Source organism: Girardinichthys multiradiatus, chromosome 12 (genome assembly GCF_021462225.1).
Source record: "Girardinichthys multiradiatus isolate DD_20200921_A chromosome 12, DD_fGirMul_XY1, whole genome shotgun sequence".
NCBI lineage: Eukaryota > Metazoa > Chordata > Actinopteri > Cyprinodontiformes > Goodeidae > Girardinichthys > Girardinichthys multiradiatus.
In genome coordinates this window covers 32,005,087-32,021,497 of record NC_061805.1, presented here as the reverse complement: position 1 = coordinate 32,021,497, position 16,411 = coordinate 32,005,087, and the positions used below count along the sequence as shown (strand labels likewise).

Sequence of the window (16,411 nt, the reverse complement as noted above, 5' to 3'; positions counted from 1 at the left end):
GAATGTGGCACCTGTAGCCCATTTCCTGCACACGCCTGTGCACGGTGGCTCTGGATGTTTCTACTCCAGACTCAGTCCACTGCTTCCGCAGGTCCCCCAAGGTCTGGAATCGGCCCTTCTCCACAATCTTCCTCAGGGTCCGGTCACCTCTTCTCGTTGTGCAGCGTTTTCTGCCACACTTTTTCCTTCCCACAGACTTCCCACTGAGGTGCCTTGATACTTCACTCTGGGAACAGCCTATTCGTTCAGAAATTTCTTTCTGTGTCTTACCCTCTTGCTTGAGGGTGTCAATAGTGGCCTTCTGGACAGCAGTCAGGTCGGCAGTCTTACCCATGATTGGGGTTTTGAGTGATGAACCAGGCTGGGAGTTTTAAAGGCCTCAGGAATCTTTTGCAGGTGTTTAGAGTTAACTCGTTGATTCAGATGATTAGGTTCATAGCTCGTTTAGAGACCCTTTTAATGATATGCTAATTTTGTGAGATAGGAATTTTGGGTTTTCATGAGCTGTATGCCAAAATTATCCGTATTAAGACAATAAAAGACCTGAAATATTTCAATTAGTGTGTAATGAATCTAAAATATAAGAATGTTAAATTTTCATCATGACATTATGGAAAATAATTAACTTTATCACAATATGCTAATATTTTGAGAAGGACCTGTATATTTTATATGACTGCTGCTCTGTCGTGTCTGCAGAGATAAATACATTTGTAGGAATTTTGTTTGCATATGATGTTAGAATCTGACATGCACTTAGCAAGTTTTTAAGTGGCGATTGGCTATTATAATTTACCAAACATTAAATATTATTGCATTGATCAATAAATGATGTATTACCTCAGAGAAAACATATGAAGACTCCTCAGATCCTGACCAGACATTCTCATGTGAAACAAAGTCAGACATGATGTGCGACTCAGAGGAGACAAATGAGGAAATCCAAATAAGAACCTAGAATGAAATGTTAACTTGGGTATTGTTGTTTATCAGTGTTTCTGATACATTTAGTGGTGGCCTAATCTTTTAAACTCATTTCTGGTTTAATAATTTTTAGAAAACTGAAGTTAGAGTTGTCTTATCACACTGAGCTTCGTGTAGCTGTAAACCAGTATCCAGAGCAATTTCTCTAATGTAAGATCTACTTTCTCCAAAATACAAATGGTAAGAGGACTATTCATTGCTTCATTGCTACAATATTCAGAATTGTTCAAGCCGACAAGAACCACAAAACTGTTCCGAAATACTGTCTGTATTTTAAATAGACATTTAACAGACACCCAAAGAACATAAAAGAGGCCAACATCCTAATGCCAAGGCTGTTAGATATTGGCATGCACACGGGAGACCCCAACAAGTGCTGCGGAGAAAACTTGTAAATATACGTTTTCTAAAACATGACTGACATTAGCTGGGTAGATAATTAGGAAAGTAGCAACATTTCTCTCTGACACCATTCAAGCAGTTGCAAAGATGAACCTTTTAAAAATAATAAAAATGTCTCATGGTTGCATATATTTAGTATAATTTAAATATTTTTCTTCAGATGTATATACCCCTGCTTACTGCACACCAGATGTCAAATACTGAAGCAGGTGGTCAGCAAAAGGAGGTTTCTTCTCAGAAGATCTACAAAGAGGAGAGTTCAGTGAAATTCCTGCTGCGTGTTTAACTGATCAACAGGACACACGTTTTTGGCAGTGGTCAATGAAACTTCCGTGCACCTTCAGATAGAAGGCTTGTTTTAAATATATCAATAACCAAGAATTTATCTTTAATTGTAAAAATAAAGATGTAGCAAATTTCAGCCATGTTACCCCTACTGAGTCATCTTTATTTCAAATAAAAGAATATTCTGCTTTTCCTCCGCATTAATATTTATTTAGAACCAAGACAAACATTTACATGTGAGCTAAAGATCATAAAGCAAGATTCACCAAGTGCCAGTCAGGAATTGAAACCCTGGAGTTCTTACTGGTAATACTGGAACTTACCCTGTGCCTGACCTAAAACAAAAATCATATCACATCTTGAGCGATGTGGGCTCATCTGATAGACCTCCAACCTCAGACAGGTATGATTTGGTGTTTCTCTACTGGATTGTTACTGACCACTTCTAAGGATAACATTCTGTTGTATGATCTTTGAACAAGAACTGCTAAATTGTAAAACAATTGACAAAGCAGCTGTTGCTATTTTTGTGTTTTTCCATTTTGTTCTTCCCTTGCCTCTAAGGTGAATCTAGTAGAGGTATTATGAGGGAGATCAGATAAGCCATGTGGCTCAGGACATTCAGATCAAAATTCCTCAACTCTTTGACATGAACGTGATCCGTAAATAGACATTAATCCAACCTCTGTGGTTGTACTTCAGGAGCTAGAGTGCTTCAACATGCTGGTGGTTCGCATGCAGCGGTCTTTGGCTGAGGTGAGGTTGGGGGCAGAAGAAAACATGCATGTATTGTGTCTTTGCCCTTTAGTCAATTTTAGATTATTTCAGATTGCCTTGTTTCCCTCAGGCCTTAGCTGGTGAGGTGGGAATGAGCAGTGAGTTGGATTAAATGGATTGGACTCTTTTTAATGGCTACATTCCTGCCATTTGAAAGAAGCTGGCATCTGAGAAGTTCCTCGGAAACTGGATGAGCCACTTCAAGAGGTGTTATGAATAGTATAAATATTGGGTAAATATTTTCAAATAACCACCCTGATTTATTTTAAAGTATGCAGTGATAGTGAAAACGTACTTGTTTGTGCAGTACCTTGCGAAGCTATTCGCAGCCCTTGAAATGTTTCATGTGTTGTCCTCATTGCTTGTTAATGGGAATATATGAGTAAAACCTGAAAAAAAGGAGCGCGTAATTGTCAAGCAGAAAAAATAGGATACATAGTGTTTTTTTAACTGTTTTACAAATAAAAATCTAAAAAGTGAGCTGAGCAATTGTATTGTGCCCCGCTTATTTAATTCTTTATTGGACCATCTTTTCTTGCAGGTACAGCAGCAGGTCTTTGGGGTTTGTCTCTATCTGCTTTCCACATCTAGACACTGAAAATGTTACCCATTTTTCTTCGCAAAATAAGTCAAGCTCACACAGACTTGTTGTTTTTCATATCTTGTCACATACAGGGGTTGGACAATGAAACTGAAACACCTGTCATTTTAGTGTGGGAGGTTTCATGGCTAAATGGGACCAGCCTGGTAGCCAGTCTTCATTGATTGCACATTGCACCAGTAAGAGCAGAGTGTGAAGGTTCAATTAGCAGGGTAAGAGCACAGTTTTGCCCAAAATATTGAAATGCACACAACATTATGGGTGATATACCAGAGTTCAAAAGAGGACTAATTGTTGGTGCACGTCTTGCTGGCGCATCTGTGACCAAGACAGCAAGTCTTTGTGATGTATCAAGAGCCACGGTATCCAGGGTAATGTCAGCATACCACCAAGAAGGACGAACCACATCCAACAGGATTAACTGTGGACGCAAGAGGAAGCTGTCTGAAAGGGATGTTCGGGTGCTAACCCGGATTGTATCCAAAAAACATAAAACCACGGCTGCCCAAATCACGGCTGAATTAAATGTGCACCTCAACTCTTCTGTTTCCACCAGAACTGTCCGTCGGGAGCTCCACAGGGTCAATATACACGGCCGGGCTGCTATAGCCAAACCTTTGGTCACTCATGCCAATGCCAAACGTCGGTTTCAATGGTGCAAGGAGTGCAAATCTTGGGCTGTGGAAAATGTGAAACATGTATTGTTCTCTGATAAGTCCACCTTTACTGTTTTCCCCACATCCGGGAGAGTTACGGTGTGGAGAAGCCCCAAAGAAGCGTACCACCCAGACTGTTTCATGCCCAGAGTGAAGCATGGGGGTGGATCAGTGATGGTTTGGGCTGTCATATCATGGCATTCCCTTGGCCCAATACTTGTGATAGATGGGCACGTCACTGCCAAGGACTACCGAACCATTCTTGAGGACCATGTGCATCCAATGGTTCAAACATTGTATCCTGAAGGCGGTCCCGTGTATCAGGATGACAATGCACCAATACACACAGCAAGACTGGTGAAAGATTGGTTTGACTAACATGAAAGTGAAGTTGAACATCTCCCATGGCCTGCACAGTCACCAGATCTAAATATTATTGAGCCACTTTGGGGTGTTTTGGAGGAGCGAGTCAGGAAACGTTTTCCTCCACCAGTATCACGTAGTGACCTGGCCACTATCCTGCAAGAAGAATGGCTTAAAATCCCTCTGACCACTGTGCAGGACTTGTATATGTCATTCCCAAGACGAATTGACGCTGTATTGGCCGCAAAAAGAGGCCCTACACCATACTAATAAATTATTGTGGTCTAAAACCAGGTTTCATTGTCCAACCCCTGTACTCTCAATCAAATATAGGTCTGGACTTTGAATGGGACATTTTAGCACATTAATATGCTTTAATCTAAACTTCTGGAAGTTTAACCGCTGTCCTAGTCTCAAGTTTTTGATCCATCTAACAGGTTTTCTTTAAGAATTGCCCTGTATTTACCTCCATTCATTCGCCCATCAACTCTGGTCAGCTTTCCTGTGGAACAATTCCCAAAGCATGATTCTCCCACCACCATGTTTTACTGTGGGGATGTTATTCAAATAAATTCAATTCAAAAATACTTTATTAATCCCAAAGGGAAATTAAATGTTGTTGTAGCTCATATTATGAAGGTTTCCTCAAAGAGCCGTTGTAGATGCTGATGGCTGTGGGCAGGAAGGATCTCCTGTAGCGCTCCGTCTTACAGCAGATCTGAAGAAGCCTCTGACTGAAGACACTCTGTTGTTGTAGGACAGTCTCATAAAGAGGATGCTCAGGGTTCTCCATAATGTTCTTCATTTTATGAAGAAACCGTCTTTCCACAATGATCTCCAGAGGTTCCAGAGGAGTCCCCAGAACAGAACCAGCCTTTTTTATCAGCTTGTTGAGCTTTTTTAAGTCCCTGGCTCTGATGCTGCTTCTCCAGCAGATGATGGTAGAAGAGATCACACTTTCCACAACAGACTTATAGAAGATATGTTTATATATGTTTATATTTTATAGAAGATATGTTTGAGATAGATATGTTTAGGGTTATGTGCAGTAGTAGGTGTGACATGAGTACATTTGTAAGGCACTGTATAGATCTAGGATTTGTGGGTTTTACTTAGTTTTTTAAGCTTAAACTTTGGATTCATTTTGCTTTATTAAATAATGACCAGGAGAAGCTCTTGTGTGTTAAGTTGAAACTTTTAAGGTAGATCTAAATCAATATAGAACTTGGTATGTAATTTTGTGTAACTTACCTTTCTATTGTTATTTTTTACCTACAAACCTTGTTAGTGGTGTGCTTTACAATGAATTTGTGTTTTTATTGTTTTACTTATTTATTTAATATCTCTGTGTTGTTATGGAAGAGTGCAATGTGTAACCCCTCTGTCCAAGGCAAATTTCTTCCAAGGGAGACAAATAAAGAGACTGACTTTTGACATTGTTTCTTATTTGCCAGTGAATTAATAATTTTGAGATCTGATGTGTGAATCTTGTGTGGCAGGCGAATGAGGTAGAGCCAAAAGTTATGTGGCACATCCCAGTGTCTTGACTGCTCTGGTTCAAGCCACCTGCAGGAAAAACAGCAGGCCTCTGGATCTTTCCACCTTGCATACAGAAGTGAGCCGGTACCGCAGTGAAGATGAAATTACTGACAGGCCCAGACAAGGAACACACCAAGAAATGTTTCTTTTGCAGGTTTTTTTGAGTGATTAATTTTAAAGGCTAACAGCGTCACTGGCCTCAGGCTGCTTTGTGTCTGGTCTGGACCTGGAGGGAGCAGACTGGGACATAGAGAACAGCCGCCTAATGAGGAAAAAACTGAAAGTCTTTGATTTGGATATTTTTTTTTCGTACCATCTATCATTTTGTTGTGTTTTGTATCCCAGAATACATTGAGGACACCAGTGTACACAACTTCCATGGGAAGGAACACAATGAGTGTCGGGTTGGTATTTGAGGCAGATTTGTTTATAACCCTGTGTTTGTGTCTCAACACTGACTGAAGATCTCACTCAACCTTAGCAAAAAAAAAAATTCTTCTCTGCGTTTGTTTAGCAAGTTATTGAGGTTATTTTATTTTGGTTTATCAGATTTTTTATTACTAGTTATTTGCATTATAACAAATACGTAAAATCTTCTTGGCAAATTTTAACTGAAAGCGTCTTTGAAATGTGTACTTTATAATTTCCCCACTTGATGGCAGCACAGAACACTGTTCTCTCTGCCTCCTAAAGGATTTCAATTTGATGTCACCTGAGCAAAACTGTTACCAGACCACATTTTTATATCTTTCTTCTTGTAAATCCACATTAGTTTTGAAATAAACATATGTTAGTGAACAGTTCAGGTGCATCTTGTATTGTTGTTGTTCTGTACATCTTAATAAAGCGCACCGACTGCACAGAGTTTCTGTTGTTTAAATAGCATTGTCAATTATGCAGCTGTGAGCAAAGTTTTCCTCTCTGCTCGAGTGTCTCTTTAACTTTTTTTGCAAAATGGGTAGGACTGTGTTTTATATTACTGTTTTATACAGATCTGGGACAGCTCCACTCAGCTGAGGTTGCTGAGCTCAGCATGGCAAAGCAGGTAAAGTTCCTTCTAAAAAAATCAAGACAGCCCCAGAGGATTTGGCCTCCGGTGCAGCAGTGAGGTCACAGGCACAATAACACACACAAACACAGAGGGAAAACTGCAGCACTTTTAAACCATTACTTGCTCAACACAGAGTTTTAGCTACTTTTGTGAGTGCAGCTTTTGTTGGGAATTTTCTGCATAGGCCACATTCTTATTGGTAGATGCAAATAAAAGAAAATCTAGCACTTATTACCATAAATATATTACGTTTTCTTTTGTCTTGATCCTCAAAAGTCCCAACCCTCACCTGAGATCACAAGAATGCATGTCATTACCATTTTTATGCAGTCTAAATGGCCATGTCTGAATTACAGAGGGTAAAGGTTAGACAGGCCCCTGCTCAGCTTTAACTGCTATGGCAATCATAAACAATGAAGATTAGCACATGTTTATGACCAAACGCAGGAGAGGAAGGATTGGGTTCCCCTGCTGAAAAGAAGGACACAAGTGGTCCCTTGTGGTGAATGGAGCTTTTTGTGACAGAATATTTCATTTTACAAAATAAATGGTTTGGAGTGGGCTGTGGTGGGGAGATGGGGGAGTGGTGGTTAGTAGGGCTACTCCAAAATGGACAAAGAGCAATCTGGAGATCTATAATATTGGATTGGAATCACTATCTGGCATCCTGTAATGACAATGGTACTTCTAACAAGGGCAAAAAAAAAAAAAGAAGCTTTCAAACTAATTCTTCAGCTATGATGTTTCCATAGGTACTGGATGTGATAATAATAGTGATATAGCATAACATTTACACAGTATTGAGGAGAAAGAGCACATTGCAGTCAGTCTGTATATCCGCAGCTGATGCTACTAAGAGGAGGCAGGCAGACAAATACCACCGGAACAAGTTTTTGGTTGCTTTGCAGATGTTTGGCTTGGAGTTGACCACAGTCTTACAGATAATGGCTTTTACAGAAAAACGACTCCACACGGCCCAAGGAGATGTACAGTACCTTTCAAAAGTATTTACACCCGTTGAACGTTTTCAAATTTTGTCACATTGTCACAAGCTTAAAGCCATTTTATTTGGGATTTTATGGATGGACCAATACAAAGTGTTGCATATTTGTGAAGTGGAGGGAAAATGACACATTGTTTTATTTTTTTTCTTTAGAAATCAACAATTGAAAGATGTAGCATTTCAATCTGTATTCCACCCCTTTTTCTGTGATCCCCCTAAATAAATTCCAATCTGACTAATTATTTTCAGACAGCACCTAATTAGTAGATGACATCTACCTGTGTGTAATTTAATTTCAGTATAACTCCAGCTGCTCTGTGAAGGTCTCAGAGGTTAATGAACAAACTGCAGTATGAAAACCAAGGTACACACGAGACAGGTCAGAAATAAAGGTCTAAAGAAGTTTAAACCCATCCTATGTGAATAAACAATATCCCAAGCTTTGAACAGGTTGGAGAGATTCAGTCCAGCATCACGGAATCGTATGGCTTTGGCATGATAAATCTGAAGTAATGCCATACTTCAAATTTAAGCCAAATAAACTGACAAGCCAGGCAAGCAGATCATTTATCGAAGAGAACCAGCCAAGAGACCCATGGTGACTCTGGAGGAGCTGCAGAGAGCTCATGTGACTGAATCTGACTCTAAATCGGGCTTTTAAGGAAAGGCGGCAAGAAGAATACCAATATTTAATGAAAGCCATATGGAATCTCATTAGCAGTTTGCCACAAGCCATGTTGAGAACACAGCAAACATTTCAAAGAAGGCGATCTGGTCAGATGAGACCAAAACTGAACTCTACGTGAAAAACCATATGTGTGGATTAAATCTAGCAGTGATCACCCTGAACGAATCATCTATATGGTGAGACATGGTGGTGGCTGCATCTTACTATGTCGATGTCCTTTTTTTTTTTTTTTTTTTTTTTTTATCTGGGACAAGGAAAATGTCCGTTTGGGTTCATTTTCCTTTTACTTTATGCACTAAGTTTAGTTTTTCTATCACAAAAACTCCTAATGAAATCCACTGACGGATGTAAAGTTACTACACGTAAAAAAGAGCCCGCAATAAAAACTATTTGACCCTGTAGCACCCATTGATGGTTGTAATTAATTTTATACCTTTATTGTCTTCTAATATGGTAAAGACACTTTAGTTATAAATGCATGATGCCAAAGATTTGTTGCCGTGATTTCGGAGCAACCTTGAGGGCCAGCAGCATCCCAACAATTCATTTTGTGTGCGTTAAAGTGGCGTCGCCCTGAGCGCGCATTGTCCTCTATGAGCGCTCGTAGCGGCGCAGAGTGAGAAACACCCAGCAGGCTGAGCTTTTAAAACACCGGAGGAGACTATAAAACTGCCTCATGCCCGCTGCTGGATCGGACCTCCGACAGGCGGAGGAGAACGGAGGACAACAGTGTTCAAGGTTCAGCTGCAGAAATCTGAGCTCTGCTCAAGAAGCAAGCACCGCCAGAGTTCACCTAGTCGTGTTTTCTCAGGGGGAGTTAAATCTTACTGCTCTACGGATAAATTAGTGTCGGACAGTTTTCTACCTATTTCCACTTAGCGATTAGGATGCGTGCCTTCCGCGGCCGCCCTGCTTTAGTTTGACACATCTTTGCTGGCCGGACTGATCCCTAACCGGACGAAGAGTTTTGACTCGTTATTTAAAACTGTTCAAATTTCCCCCAAAATGGGATCGCAACAGCTAGACGCTCTATTTAGGAAAAGTTTGTTCTGGACGGTGCTTATCCTGTGGCTTTCCACGTTTGTTAACGGGACCTGGAAGACTGGACTTTACAAAGGATATTCTGCCGGGTTGCAGAAAGCTGCCACTCACACCTCAATTTATCAGAAAAGGTAAGAAGGGTATCCACTTATGGCCACTTCATTATAATATAGGCTACCAATATTTTGCATGTTAAAAAGCACTGTTGTATACATTGCATTCTTACTGGTGCCTGTTTTTGAACCTTGTGTGTGATTTCTTCAGTGCTTTTTTTGGTAGATCTACTCACTAACCCCCCCCCCCCCCCCCCCCCAATCATCTGCTTTCCTTAGCTGTCAGTATTATTTTTAAGGTTCAGCTTTGTCAACAGAATACATGCATTTGTTAGTTCCAGAATGAGGGGTTGTTGATGTTTTTAATAAAAAGGATAAGGAGATGATGTCACTGATTGATCGATCAGTTTATGACATAAACATGGATAAAGACAAATGGTTTTTGATATTCCCACAATTGAATTCTACTTTGCAGAGCCATATTTCGCTGAACTTACTTCAGAAAATGTTTTGTGGTATGATTTTACAAGTTTTCCATATCTAGATCCTGACATTTTCCCTCATTCTTTTTAGCAAAAATAGCTCAGGCTCAGTCTGATTGGACAAAGCGTGTCTGTAAACAGCAGTTCTGAATGTTTACTTCCAAGTCTTCCCACATATTCCCACAGACACTGTTGACACAGACATGATGTGTCCAGATTGCTAGTTTTTCCCAGACACACAATCTTTTGCATGTATGTAAAAAATTCAGTTTTGGTCAAATTTGACCAGAGCACCTATGACAAACTGCATGAAGAGCCTTTTATTACTTTCTTTCAACAATGGATTTTTCTTGCCACTTATCCATAAGCTAGATTTGATTTATCAGTTGGCCTATCAACAGATTCTCCCAGCTGAATTGTGAATCTCTGCAGCTCCTCCTGAGTTACTATAGTCTTCCCTTACTCACCTTAAGTGGAGGGCCATGTTTCACTAGGTTTGGAGTTATGCCTTGCTCTTTCTATGTGGGATATAACACTAAACCTGACGTTCCTTGGTATACATGAAGGTTTCCACCACCTCACCTCTTATGCTCCCCTTGCCACTTACATCCAGATGTTTGTTGACATGTTTACTAAACACAAGCTGCTGGGACACCACAGTATCTGGGCTTGTTTTCGGGAGATGTCAGCATTGGTATAGAGCAAAAAAAGTCACTGCTGCTCTGAATCACCCTGTGTCCTTAGAGAGGTCAGTGAGTTTGAGGTGAAATGAAAGGAGCTGAATGTTCAGTCTGGTGTTACTGTGTACGCACCAGTTAATGGTGTCAGCAAGCCCAACCAGTGGCAAAAACAAGTTCTCAGTAGAGTCCAGACAGATAGACACCTGTCCATAGGAACCATGGGATTAACTGCTCTTGATACATTTTTTCACATGTATGTCACTCGGTAGAAGTCTTTTTCAATTTTCAATTCAGTTTATTTATATAGCACCAATTCACAACACATGTTGTCTCAAGGCACTTCACAACAGTCAGGTACATACATTCCAATTAATCCTAACAATTTTGAACAGTGCAGTCAGAGTTAGCTTTTTATTCAAATTGGATAAAAGTTTTTCTATCTAAGGAAACCCAGCAGATTGCATCCAGTCAGTGACTTGCAGCATTCACTCCTCCCGGATGAGCATGTAGAGACAGTGGACAGTCACTGGCGTTGACTTTGCAGCAATCCCTCATACTGAGCATAATTGTTATAGTTCGGTACACCAGGGTACCAAGGTGGATGATTGTTTATTTCTGGTCTTTGACACTGTTTATTCTCTCTTGTAGAGCTTGCCATGTTCTGCGCATCTTCATTCCTCACTTTCATCACTGAAATGAAGGTGACTTAAGATTCCTGCAGGTTTAGACCAGACAGCCTGTGATTTGTCTTTTAAAATAACCTCAAATAAACTTCCTGCTCCACTGATGCTTGGCTACATTCCTGACAGACTACCGATTGGATTAAACAGACTCTCAAAATCATCATAAGGAGATATTAACTAGCATCTTCAGGCGTTTTATTGTTCAAACAAATAAACTAGCCTGAAGAAACCTATTGATTTCCATAAACTAAAAACAAGCACCTTAATTGGTTTACGGAAGCTCCTTAATTGTGAATATGGTTTGCAATATGATATAAAGAATTACATTTAGAACCAAACAGGAACAAACATGTTTCCTCTCTTTAAATTGTCTAACAATGTTCTTGAGCTCTATAAACAGTTGAAATACCTTGGTCATAATATATGATGATGATGATGATGCATACAGACAATGTAGTAAGCTCTACACTGAGACAAATACCATTGCACATAGATTTAGCCTTTGTTCAGTTCCAGTAAAAGTGGCTTTGTTTAAAGTTATTCTGCACAACTGTGGTTATCTTACAAACAATGTAGCTTGTAGAAGTGGCATTCTGCATACAATGATGCAATGAGAATCCTCTTTAAAATACCCAGAGGGTTGGTGTGCTAGTCAGGTGTTGAAGGTGTTTGCACATTTAAAGCACTTTTTAGAAAATTAACATTCAGTTTTATAGAATATCTGGATGGTGCTGTAAACGGTATAATTTTAGCTTTCACAAATCCTACTGTGAGTGGTTCCTGTTACTTATCCAGTTAAAGAAAGCACAGCTTGATGTATTGATTGATTCTTTTTAATTGTGCTATGTGTAACTTTATATTTGAATTCAATTTAGATTGTATGATTTTATATTTTAAATAATGGTTTTATATTTTGTGGTCTTTTTATTTGTGTAAATATGGACCTTAGTGTTTTAATTAAAGTGGGATTGATTAATTGACTTAAAGTTGGGGGAGTAAATATCTTATTCATAAGTGTTGATAGGAGGTGGAGTGGGACATGGATTGATGGATTGGGGCCTCTTATGCAGTAATGCAGGTTCTGCTCCAGTCTGGTGAAGAAAGAGCTGAGATAAAAATCAGCTCCCTAAATTTAACAGCACATCTTGGTTCCAGCCCTCACGTGTTTAATGATGATATATGGATTATGATCGAAAGAACAAGATCCCAGATAAAAGCCAGTGAGATAAACCTCCTCCCTTGGATGGTTGAATAAGGTGAAAATCTCCATGATCCAGGAGGAGGTTGGACTAGAGCTGCTACTCCTCTGCATTAAAAGGAGCTGAGGTAGTTCATTCATCTGATCAGGATGCCTGATGGCTTGGTTTTCATTGCCAGTTTCTTTTATAGGAGAACCATAATCCAGTTCAAATCGCACTAAAGAAACTCTCCAAGGTTTTGTGCCTGTTAAAACAAGTCAGCTAATGTGAACTACTTAGCTGAGTCTTCTTTTACGTTCATCCTTAAAACACTAGAAGACCCACAAACCCTTAACAGACAGACTGAAAGCTCAGGTGTCCCAATCAGAAGACTCAAAACAGACAAAGACAGATGACCCTTCATTGTCTCTGGGTGAAAGAGTCACTTAGCTCTGACTTTGAAGACCTCTGTGTGCTGCTTTGATGATGCTGAACAAAAGATGCACTGACCATCAGAACTAACTTAAAATTTGTTAGCTCTTAAAAAAAGACTGAATATAACTAATGCCGGTCCATTTTTTCAGAGCGCTCCCTGACAGTTTTCTCCATTTCTCCCTTGAAGCTGAGGAGTATTATGCCTGGATTGTAGAGCTCATTCATTTTCACCTCGACTTGTACTCTTTATTTGTCTTTTTGTCATTTTATGTTGAACCACATTTATCTTAAGCCTCCCTCTCTGTCCCATAGGACCAACGCTGCTTTATAATTGACTTTTTTCATTTCCTTGCTCCTGTCTGACTTTGAGAGCTTTAGGACAAAATGACCTCTCCTTTCCTTTAGCCATTTTCTGCATCAGTCTTTTCTCCTTTTTTCTCCCCTGAGTATTTGCCACTGACAGAAATCTAGAAATAAATCCTCTAGATTTCTCTCCTCACTACATTAGTGTTAGTCCCAATTCTGTCTTCTCCTGCTGTTGAGAATGGATGTCTAGATGGAAACATTTTCTACCAGAGGATCATCTGCATTTTGAAGTCGGTTCACATCAGCGTTGTTCCTCCCTTGCACAGTGAGGAGTAAGTGTAAGCATGCAGCATGTTGGGGTGAAATGAGGGCACTCTCCATTGCTAGAATGTAGCTTATAAGCTTTTTTATTTTATTTGCACCCTGTCTGCATTTGCATACATTATATATAAGGATTCAGCTGTCTTTTGTGTCGTCTTCTCCATCATTTGGCGTCTGTAACGCTGAGGAACAGATGGGACAAAGCTGTGATTTCTTTCTTAACTGTTGGCTTTGGCTACGTGTGACAGAGACGGCGGATGATTTATTTAGCTTGGGCCTATAGCATTCAGAGTGTGCCATGTGTGCTTTGAGACCTGATACTCATTGAGGGCCTACTTGGTGTTTTGCCAGTAAAACAGCATGGTGCTGGTGGGTTTTGCACTTCATAACACACGGGTGCCTCTACTAAAGGAAAGGTGTTGACTATGAAACATTTACCAGTAAAGGATTTAGTGCACCGAGCACCTGTGCTCCTTATTACAGGGTTTTCAGCATCTTTTCAGCAGAGGAGAAGATGAGTTAATGATATTTCTTAATTCCTAGCTAAGGATGGTAAATGGGACTGTACACTAGAGCCAAATTCACCCAGTCACACACACGTTCATACACCAATATGCAGGTCAGTGGGCAACTTGAAGTTTAGCACCTTGCCCAGCATATTGACATTGTGGCAGGAGAAAGCTGGAATCAAACCCACTACTTTCTGAGTGCAGGAAGACTACTCTTATCAGTGAGCCACAGTTGCTTCTAGATGTGTCTCTTACCAGCCATTTTCTGCCAGTAGGACAGCATTAAGTCAACTCCTGCTGCAATCCCTTGTTTAGAGCATCCAGAGAGGGATGTTCCTGTTGCACAGTCTCCTATAGGAAACACATCAGGTTTTCTATGGGTTAAGGTCTGAGGACAGAGATGGTCAAGAAGGTTGATTTTATTTCTGAGGAATCATTTTGGTTTTCATTTGGCTATATGTTTTAGATTGAAATCCTATCAAAAGTCGTATTGAAGGTGCATTTCAGTTTTTTGGCACAAGAGCTTTATTTAAAATAATTAGTTTTTTTGAGTTCATGGTGCAGTGTACACTAACATGGTCTCTGGGGCCTTTGAAAGGAAAACAGGCCTACTGCATCATAGACTCCCCACCATATTTAACAGGGACTGAGTTGCGTTTTCCATATACCTGTACCTTTTCCCTTTGCCAAACCCACGTGGAGTGTTTGTTACTGAAAAGCTAAATCTTAAAGTCCCAGTAGAGTTATGAAACACACCTTACAGGTTTACATTTGTGAAGATAGGACAGACAAGTTTTTTTTTAGGCATCACTACCTAAACATCTGATTGTTATGTAGATAGCATCTAATGATTGCTAAGGAGACTTGGTAACCCCAAGAAGGCACTAACTTTCTACATTTCTCTAACATTAAAGTTTCAAGATTTATTTTTTTGTCCTTTACCATACCTTTCAAAGGTGGCAACATAAACTTAGGTCTTTGATCAGCTTTGCTTGTCACAGTTCCAGTTGTTTTTTCCGTTATGTAGACAAGTTTCAACATACGTCCGTGTTGATTGAATAGCAAGTTATTTTGTCTTTCCTATTTAAAATAGGAGCTAAGAAAAATGGGGTTCTATATCCTATATTATTTATGCTCTAGAAAAACAGGATTACTAATTCAAGATTTATAAACAGTGTTGTTAACATAAAGTGAAGGGGTCACATGTATTTTATATAAACTGTATGGAGTAAAGAAATTGTGGCATTTGGGACTGTTATTAAAAACAAGTATTGCTAATTAATATGGAAATAAATGTAATAAAACAATTGTGTAAGATTATACAACTGCAATAAAATATAAAATCACACATCTTTACCGGGGGGCTAACATGTGTTGATGGCCTGCACGCTTATATATAATTTATCTTTCCTATTTAGAAATTATCTAAATCAAGCAACTATTCAGAGCTGCATTCCCAACACCATTCTTGTTTTATTTATTGGAGCAAATGCAGTGGGATTTTGATTTTTACTTCCTGCGTATGTGAAAAGAGAAGAAAAACGGAGAGATTATAAACCCTTCCCCCTATGTCCTTCACGTACCCCCCGGGAACGTTGTCTGTTGTTCCCAGGTGAGGTCTCTTGTTAGCCTGGGAAACTCAGATGTTTATCTGTTGGGTCTGGATGATGAGTTGTAGGGAAAAGTTGAGGTTAGTGCCTCACCCCGTCAAACTCTACCTGGGAAATGTTTTTTTAAAGGCATATATTTTCCACACGTAATTTGAAAAGTAACTGTTATGTAATGATATAGATGCTGGTTCATTTGGGGCCTCATAAAGGGATGGATATACCAAGATATATGAAACCTAGGTCAATATTTGTATAACATGGGGAAAATGTATCCTATTTCATGATGAACTTAAGTAATGTTTAGTTTTAAACAGGTTTTTTTAATGAAAATCTGGCAAAGTAATGCATGAATGGTGAAAATTCAAAATACTTCATAATTCATACATAAATGTATTGTTCATGTAAAAAAATCTGCAAAAAAAAAGTCTCTCAGCTCACGTGTGTGTGTGTGTGCGTGTGTGTGTGTGTGTGTGTGTGCGGCTGCCACACCACAACATGTGGGGGTTGTTAACGAGAGCTGCTTTACATCCTTTGCCCTCAGCTGTTTCCTTTATTGTAAACTGTCTGTGATGCACACAAACACATGGCCTCACATATTGACAATCAGACTTAGACAGGAACAGGCCACTCATCCTGCAGACTCCCTGAAAGCAGAACACACAAAGCGGGGTCTTTGCGCTGTGAACTGCCTAGTCTGCTTGGTGGTTCCTAGAGCTTCTGTCTATACATCCTTCGACTTTGCAAAAATTGAGCATGCTAATAGT

At 39.6% G+C, this 16,411-nt stretch overlaps 1 protein-coding gene across 3 annotated transcripts in view; it reads left to right on the top strand.

The window, feature by feature from the left end:
• Positions 1-8,923: 8,923 nt before the first annotated feature.
• The window catches only part of emid1 (EMI domain containing 1), a 98,062-nt gene continuing 90,574 nt past the window's right edge, over positions 8,924-16,411 (top strand). For 2 of the 3 annotated variants that reach the window (XM_047381445.1, XM_047381443.1), the window contains exon 1: positions 8,924-9,521. In XM_047381445.1, the coding sequence (XP_047237401.1) occupies positions 9,355-9,521 (167 nt within the window). In that variant the 5' untranslated portion in view covers positions 8,924-9,354. The remainder of the gene's footprint in view (positions 9,522-16,411) is intronic. The other variant, XM_047381444.1, reaches the window with a different exon arrangement.